Source organism: Triticum urartu, chromosome 6A (assembly GCF_056163025.1).
Source record: "Triticum urartu cultivar PI428250 chromosome 6A, HENAU_Tu73, whole genome shotgun sequence".
NCBI classification, from domain to species: Eukaryota; Viridiplantae; Streptophyta; class Magnoliopsida; order Poales; family Poaceae; genus Triticum; species Triticum urartu.
Genome location: NC_141878.1, coordinates 183363479 through 183372036, shown reverse-complemented (window position 1 = coordinate 183372036; position 8558 = coordinate 183363479). Strand labels below are relative to the sequence as shown.

At 41.7% G+C, this 8558-nt stretch overlaps 2 protein-coding genes and 1 pseudogene across 4 annotated transcripts; all 3 read right to left on the bottom strand.

Annotated features, from left to right (window-relative positions):
• Positions 1 to 399: 399 nt before the first annotated feature.
• Positions 400 to 1885, bottom strand: LOC147964673 (uncharacterized). Its single transcript, XM_087527358.1, has 5 exons — positions 1762 to 1885; positions 1494 to 1631; positions 1230 to 1373; positions 925 to 1131; positions 400 to 799 (listed from the first exon to the last, which is right to left on the bottom strand). The coding sequence occupies exons 1-5, from the start codon at positions 1855 to 1857 to the stop codon at positions 677 to 679; spliced, it is 708 nt and encodes a 235-aa protein (XP_087383484.1). The 5' UTR covers positions 1858 to 1885; the 3' UTR covers positions 400 to 676.
• LOC147964672 (uncharacterized) lies at positions 1860 to 4145 on the bottom strand. 2 transcript variants are annotated; one of them, XM_087527357.1, is made up of 5 exons: positions 3853 to 4145; positions 3327 to 3777; positions 2733 to 2902; positions 2057 to 2567; positions 1860 to 1963 (listed from the first exon to the last, which is right to left on the bottom strand). In XM_087527357.1, the coding sequence occupies exons 1-5, from the start codon at positions 4142 to 4144 to the stop codon at positions 1948 to 1950; spliced, it is 1440 nt and encodes a 479-aa protein (XP_087383483.1). In that variant the 5' UTR covers position 4145; the 3' UTR covers positions 1860 to 1947. The 2 variants fall into 2 exon arrangements, with proteins under 2 accessions (XP_087383483.1, XP_087383482.1); XM_087527356.1 differs by having other exon boundaries at positions 3327 to 4145.
• LOC147964671 (uncharacterized) lies at positions 4081 to 8119 on the bottom strand (annotated as a pseudogene). The gene is made up of 9 exons (XR_015609246.1): positions 7908 to 8119; positions 7634 to 7702; positions 7308 to 7489; positions 6503 to 7183; positions 5488 to 6390; positions 4639 to 5138; positions 4471 to 4542; positions 4300 to 4371; positions 4081 to 4174 (listed from the first exon to the last, which is right to left on the bottom strand). The product of XR_015609246.1 is annotated as an uncharacterized LOC147964671 (transcript).
• Between the last annotated feature and the right edge of the window lie 439 nt (positions 8120 to 8558).

The following is an 8558-nucleotide window of genomic DNA, read 5'->3' as shown; positions in this document are numbered from 1 at the left end:
TTATATTACAGTTTCCCTCCTACACAAATATGTTTTGGCTATATAACAAATATTGCAGTTAGAATGTTGTAACTACAACCGTTAGCTTCCTATGTGGCAGTTAACTTCACGCACTCGTGTGCCAAGTTATAAAAATAAAACGAAAGGTACCAGTTGAAACAATGCAGTTAACTTCATCCTTTACAGGAAGTTGCCATCTTTAGGTAGTGCAGTTAGCTCCACTATGTGATTGGCTTTTCTGTCACATAAACAATTGCACTTGACTATACGATAGTCTTGCAGTTAGCATGCTATAACTACGTCTGTTATCCTCTTCCTACAAATAGAAAAATGGTTATCTTGACAACTACAAAAAATTTGGGCCACCTACAAAAAGACTTCCTCTCGACTAGCAGTTAACTTGCACCGAAAACATTTAGTAGAAATCGAATAAAAATGCCCTCTGAAGTGCAGTTAACTTCCTCCACGACATGAAGTTACCTTCTTGAAAATAGTACAGTTAACAGCATCCTCAATAGCAGCTAACTTGATGCACGAATGTAAACTACACATCGGAGCAAATACTTGCATGTGCATAATGATGCAGTTAACATGCTTGCTACAAAATACAAAAAACTGACAAAACTTTCATAAAAACACATCCACATATTCATCTACTTGCACTGCTATACCGCGACTACGCTTGTAACAACTTAGCAATGTCAGCCATCTCCCGCGGCCACTGGTTGCGCCGAACCTCATTACTAGGGTGAAAAAGAACATAAAAAAGGCACTCGGCCTTCCAGTAGGCAGAATGTGGCTGCATAAAAACAAGATTGTTGTGTCAGTTAGCATTTTACTATATCTGATAATAAGAAATGGAAATCAAGACAAAAACATGAAAAATAGTTAATTGAAAAAAAGAAATGATCCAGCAAAAATTACATCGCGCTTCTTCACTTCCTCTACTAGCTTGGTGCCATCATACAGATAAGCAGCTTTTAACATGTAAAAGCCACATTCGTTAACCCCTTGCTCTGGCATTTTTGCATAGCTACATCTATCTGCCAGATGTTCCCAATGGGGCTGCCTTGAAGAGTTGTATCCAGCTTCGCCATACACCTCCTTCATCAACAACGACATCATGGACATCTGTGCGAAACAGAAAAATTTGAGACTTGCAAATACTTTAAAGAACAACACGCACGTGGAACGTAAAAAAGGAAAAAAGTGGAAAAAAGACCACATACGATTTCAACACGTTCTCCATGGAATCTGTTCCTTGAAAGGTTACGCCCAGTGTATCTCCATGAGTGATGGATATCCAGGGACTCACGATACTTGTTCATAGTATATAGTGTGAAATGATTCAGATTCCAATATGGGAGCATGATCTGCCAACATGCAAATTAGACGACAAAATAGCCTAGCAAGTTAGCTACAATTGTCTCAGCAGTTTACATGACCACACTACAAAAAAGGTAAAATTGGCAACAAAAATGGCATGCACTAACCAGGTTTGCAGCGAGCAGGTTCTCTTTAATGTATAACTTGAACTTCTGAGCAGCAAGTTTAACATTGAAGGGCGGCCCCGGGACCTCCTGCCCATCTTCATCAACTGGCCGATGGTACGGATCAATCTCCAGAAGATACTAGCAAAGATAACAAACACATGATGAGAATTTACAATGATCGGTGAGCGGGCAAGGCGCGGTGCGCCGGCTAAGCCGACAAATGAACATAGAAAAAACAAAAAGATTGATTCATAATAAATCATCGTACATTTATCACATATGGGCTGAGCAACACCCTATCTCCAGATTTATACACATGGTTGCACTCAGGGCTTCCCTTCCAATAGTTGATCACAAGATCCATCAACTCAGTATCGATGCAGCCAGCGGGACCAAAACAGGTAACCAGATATTTAGCATTAACTATAAAATCATCGCCAGTTGGAGGAGTGCACTAAAACAGAGGGACCCTATGGGGACAAAAACAAAAAGGAAAAAAGATCCATGAAGTAGCACCAAAACAAAAATGAAAAAAGAATTTTGAAAGAAAAACTTGGACTCACTCTGCATATTTGTCAAGAAACTCCTTGCTAAGTATTAGGCCCAAAATTTGTTTTGCAACAGCCACGAATGGAAACTTGAACGGCTTGAGTGCATGCACAGGCATTCTTAGCCTAGTTGACAGAGAAACTGGCCTTTTATTAGACACTACCAATGGCTCCTCCACTGATTTGCTCCTGGTGAACACTATTCTCTCACCATGCAAAACAAAATCACCATCATCACTCAGAACAAGAGGCGATTTCACTGCCACTTTGATAGGACTAGCAGCTATGGGCCGCAAACACTTTTTAGGCGCCGGAGGCATAAAAGAATCATCATCACTCTCCACACCACGATCCACAACCTTCGAGACAGCACAAGCCACCCCCTTTGATTTTGACTCCACGCCGCCTTTCTTTACTTTAACAGCTTGGACTGACTTCAATATTTCATCATCCGATATTACCTGAATTTCTAGCGTCTCACATTGGCTCTCGAATAAACTAAATTTAGGCTCGTCTAGCCCTAGATCTGCAACACAAAAACCACAAAAAGAAGGGCACACGGGGAAGATACTTGAGCGCGTGGACAAAAATATAGAAAGGGGCCTTGTGCTGAGAATAAAATAGGACGACCAAAAAAATAAAACTAAAATGCAAACCAACAAAAAAGCAAACAAAAAAGAAAAAGCAATACCTCCAGAATAACCAAGCACCTCACGAATATTAATGTCGAAAACCCCACAAGTAATCCACCTGTACAAGGTTTGAACCCTGACCATATATATATCTTTTTGAGAAAATGCAGCATAACTCTCACCATCATATGTCTCCAGCAGTTCATTCATGAAAAAACCGCAGTCGGTGCTGTATCAAAAAATTATTAAACTATTATCAGCATGCACACATGAAAAAAAAGTCATGATTTGCAAGTTAGTTCAGTCCAGCTGTGTAGTTACCAGCCATATGAATATGTTATGTGACAGTTGGCTTGAAAAGATACATGAAAGAAAATAGTTGATAAAAGCATTGTCTAAGATATTTCAGTTAGCTAATAACACTTGCCCAGTTAGTTCACATAGACCTAATTTACAGACATGGAAAAAATGAGCATATAATCAACACTATTATGGCAGTTAGGTTTAATCTCGCTTGAGCAGATTCCACAAAAGTTAAAGAGACAAGAAAAAACAAAAAAAAGAGTAAAAACGATAATTCTAATCGTCAGTTATATTTAAAAATAGAAATAACACAAGCTACGCGTAAAAGAAGAAGCAAAAAGATGTATTACGGGTTTTCTTGTTGGGGCACAACGGCATGGTGCAAACAGAAATCGTCAATGTTTGACGGATCCAACTTCTTCTTCTTGCAATCAGACGAGCCATTCCTCCAAAGCTGCTTGATGTTCTTCGCCATCCTGTTTATGACCCTTATGCCACTCTCACTACCAGGGAGATGCCAAGAGTCAAGCAGCTCAAAACGACGATGCTTGATGTTTAACGCAACAACAACAGCTGACTTCGCGTCCTTGTTCGATGCACGTGCTCCGTCAACAACAGGGACTTCGCACACCGGAATATAAAATACATCACCTCCGGCTCCAATGCTTTTAGGCATAGCTGTATCCTTCAGCACTTGTTTTCCTTCAAAACTTGCTGCATGATTGACATCATCACCAAGGCCATCCATGACAAATACACCCGCACAAGCACCTTCAGGTGCCTGTCTAGCATCAAGCAAACCTGAACCACAATCAACATTGTCAGCGACAAAACGGCTTGAATCATCTGAAGCGCGATCTTTTACTTCTAAACCACCTTCAATCGTAACTGACATGCCACCTTGACAATCAAACCCAACTTGCTTCCCTTCAGAAATGTCAACACTACCAGCATGGAATTGCTGCCCAAGCTCTGGCTCATTAGATTTTTCACAATCACCTTCGGCTATAGGCTGTGTCTGGTGCAAAAACTCCCTCGGTATAATCAACATTGTCATCAACACCATTGCAACCCCCATCAGAATCACCACCAAAACAATCATGATAAATGGCGTAGTCATCACTAAAATCATGCGGAGGAGATTCAGCAGGGGGCTCTTGCTTATCATCTTCATTGTCATCTACGCATCAACAACAACCTAAAAAAACATGCACGTATGATGTTGAGGGGGGATAAGGTTAGCAGTTAGCTATCTCGTACGAGACAGTTAATCACCATGCGTACAAGATCGAAGAGAGGAAAAAAAGGAAAAGATCACCCCACCTCCTCACCCCGTTGACCAGTATAATCATCATCACGCACGGGGGCAGACGCGTCATTCTTCTGCTTGCTAATCTGACTCACAATAAGGTCAGCAGTTAGCTATCTCGTACGAGACAGTTAATCACCATGCGTAAAAGATTGAAGAGAGAAAAAAGGAAAAGATCACCTCACCTCCTCACCCCGTTGACCAGTATAATCATCATCACGCACGGGGGCAAACGCGTCATTCTTCTGCTTGCTAATCTGACTCACAATAAGGTCAGCAGTTAGCTATCTCGTACGAGACAGTTAATCACCATGCGTAAAAGATCGAAGAGAGAAAAAAAAGGAAAAGATCACCTCTCCTCCTCACCCCGTTGACCAGTACAATCATTGTCACGTACGGGGGCAGACACATCATTATTCTGCTTGCTAATCTGACTCACAATAATACGAGCATCATTTTTAAAGCCTTTCCATATCGCATCTTGTTTCTTCTTCAAATGGTTAAAAGTAGTGCGAATGTGTGATGTCGCACTCCGGAGACTACCAATGATAGCAACATCACGCTTTGTAGCCTCCTTCATTGATTCTTCTCTTGGTCCATGGCCTTCAGGAAAAATGCCAGCAATGCAGCTCAGACGATCAGACGTCGTGGGAACTTCATCAGCCAACTCATTCACCTTCCATAAAAAATCATCAATCTTCTCAAATACACCATCATCATCCGTGGTGTTACTAGATTTTTGTACTTTAAAGGCTACATCTTCATTCTGTGCGTGTTGTTTCGGAGCGCAGATATGGACATGAGCATCATGAAAGTCGCGATCACGACTTTGCCCAGGGGAAACTTGCTGGCACTATGCAATCTGGTTACGGGATTTCCACTGAGCACATGTAAAAAACAAAAAACAAAAAACCGGTGAGTACTTTGGATTAAGAAAATGAACATAATGTTAGCTGAAGTTAAGAACAAGGCTTAAGCCAGTTAACTATCTGTAAAAAACTAAAAACAAAGCAGTTATGAACATAAATAATTTAAACAAAAGGGTTAAAATAATGTTAAGTTCGACCGAAAAACATTTCGAGAGATAGCAGTTAGCTCCACATAATAGGTGAAGTTAGGTAAACTTTATACACGTAAGAAAACTTACTAAAAAGACAATTACTAAAAATAGAAAAGAACACATATAAGTTGAAAAAACTCACCCCAAGTTTTCCGAAAACATAGCCATCCAGAAATTTCCCACCATTCTTTATAATTTCTTTCAAGAAAATTGAATTCAACACCTTCTCTGTTAGGAAATTTGCACGCGGAATCTGCACATGCATCACAGACTCGCCCTTCAGTAGGCAACAATCAAGATACATAAGGACTAGCACTACTCCACAACCTTCTGGACCTGCTTCAATGATATTTGGATCTTGCCATCTCATAGTTGCACGCTTTATCTCATCCACTACTAACTGGCAAAAATCCATCGTTGCCATATCTTCAAAAACAATACCATCTAGCATTGCCGCCTCCCTGCCTACACAGACAGCAGGACCTGGGCATATCATCTTTGAGAAAAGGATAGCAAAGAAAACCTTTATAGCAAGCACGTCCTTTGACTCATCGACTACAAGATGCTTCAACACAGTCCTCAGGTCTTCTGTGTCAACCACAGAAGCTTTGTTGAAACCCAACTCCGCCTTAAATCTAGCCATTGACTCGTCATGGCCACTATCAACTGGCCTGGGAGCTGTGTCATCACCCATCGAGAACCCAAAACACTAATGCACGGTTTCTCTGTTGACTACAAGAACTTTATTAGGGCCATAGTCAATGCGCATCGTGGCCGTGTCAATATTCTTCATCAAGTGACACATCAGAAGGCGCGACACATTGCCCTTCAGAACCCAGTCAAATACACAGCCAAAACCAGCCTTACGAACAATATCTTTATGTCGTGTGTCAAGTAGAGCAACTGCCTCAGAAACCTCTCCCAAAGAACATCGAATAGTTACATTGATCCTATCACAAGCACCAACATTTGACGCCGTGGACTTTGCCGCCTTCTTGTTTGGTCCACTCCCAACAACCTTGGGCCGACGCTTCCTAGGAACAACCTACCAATGGAAAAACAAGCAAAAAAGAAGGCAGTTAGCATGCAGACAACAGCTCAGTTATTTTACCAAAAAAAGGAAAAAAGAACAAACAAACATAGATTAGAACATATACATTATTCCAGTCGAGCCCAATGCCATCAACAGAAGGTCCTCTACAACCACCTCCAGCCTCTGAGCCCTCAAAAGAAACATGCTTTCCGTCAAGCTTAACACTCGGATAGACACGATCAACCACTGGACCACTGGCAATGTGTGGACTCCGACGCGGAGATGGATCAACAATTTTACTAGCTACACCACTGGTGGGATGGGTGCCACGAAGTCCATGCTTAATCTTTGCAACAACTACCCTGCGCTTCCCTTGGCTAGAAGATACTGTAGGGCCGCCTTCACTCACCGAACCCATGTTTGCAGGAACATGAGAATTGCTTGTGACATTTGAGGAATCAACTACAACTTTGGGGAGCCTCAACCGCTTCTTCCTCTCATGAGCATCAACTTTCTCTGAACAAATTCCACTTCTCTGCCTGCCTTATCTCCTCATTCCTTAACTGCCGTGAGACCATATAATCCTGTGTAACAATCTCATTGCCCATGACTGACTGCGATTGCGTATCACACCATGCTGGAGTCGGTCTGCATGAAATATTGTCTCCACCGGAAGCTATACATGGTTCAACATTGGGAGGCACACCCATGTTGCACAACAGTGGGGAATTGGGTGCAACATGCTCGACATTGATGTCATGGCAAGAATGCATGATCAAATTGTTAACATCTGACGATGAAATACCTGCAAGTTCAAGAGCAAAAAATGCACCCGGAAAAACAATTAGATAAAAAAATACAACAACTCAAAATAGCAACTAAAAAAATGAGGGAAACTAAATGAATCTGAACAAATTCCAACAAAAAACCTTCAACACTGTCAGCACCGATATGAGAAGCACAGGTGACACCATCGACTTTGAATGACTCATTTATTCCACTGGCATTTGCCTTGGTATCAACCATACCACCCCCTCACCTGCATCCCCATCACTGCCTTCGCGATTAATTAGTGACACCTTGGCCAAAGCTACAGTAGCAGCATAAACTCCTACACGCATATTTAGACATGGATAGGAAAAGTTAACAAGAAAAATTCGTGATGAACATACAGACACAAAATTAAAACAAAGAAAGCAGTTAACTGCTTCCATTTCTGAAGTTATGTGCAATTAACTGATATATGTTGACTAACCAGCACAACCAGCACCCCTTCCAATCGAACTCAGCTCGAGGAAAACAAACACCTCACAATCCCCGCCGCCTGTACATGCATACAGAAAACGACCCCAACTTAGATAGAAACTTAAGACTGAAGACATGACACATAAATCGAAAAATGGAAATTGATCAAAACAAGAATCAAATTGCCCCGCAGCCATAGTACCAAGGTGAATTCAGGAGAATTGATACTAATACAAACACACCCAACCACTCCCTCCCACGCCGAAAACCTTAAGAAAACATACCTGAAGAATAGGCGAGATCCCCTTGCAGATCCAACGGCGAGGATGAAGACGACTTCTGCCGCACGAGGCAGAACAAAACACGGCGTCTCCTGCTTCTGACAAATACCACCGCCCGACGGCCGGTTGGTTAGGGTTAGAAGCGATCGTTGGTGACGGTGCCGCGGCGTCTGCCCTAGGGCGAAGGAAGGAGTTCTGGCGAGAGAAAATAAAGACAGAGGGCCGCAAATGGAGCAGTTAAGACAGAGAGTCCATAAGAGACGGCGGTGGTAACAGTCCGACAAGTAGACGAAATGACGCATAAAAATAAAAAGCCCATATAGGTCCACAAGCGCACACGCTTGTTAGCCCAAATGTACCCTGTCAGTTTGCTCAACCTAACTAATCAAAAGCTGATCATCCATGTCTGTTAGCACAAAACAAAAACTACTAGCAGTTAGCTTGCGCTAAACAAACAATTACTACTCATAAAAAATGAGTTACAAGTTAACCCAGTGAATCAATTGTAGTTAGCCAGACAAAAAATCATATAAAAAACAGATGACTTGCGTACTATATAAAAAAGAAAGAAAAAGAAAACCAAAAATGGTTTATCGTGCCCCGTCAGTTAGTAAACAAAAAAACCCAATCACTTGCAGTTAACTCATACTCCCC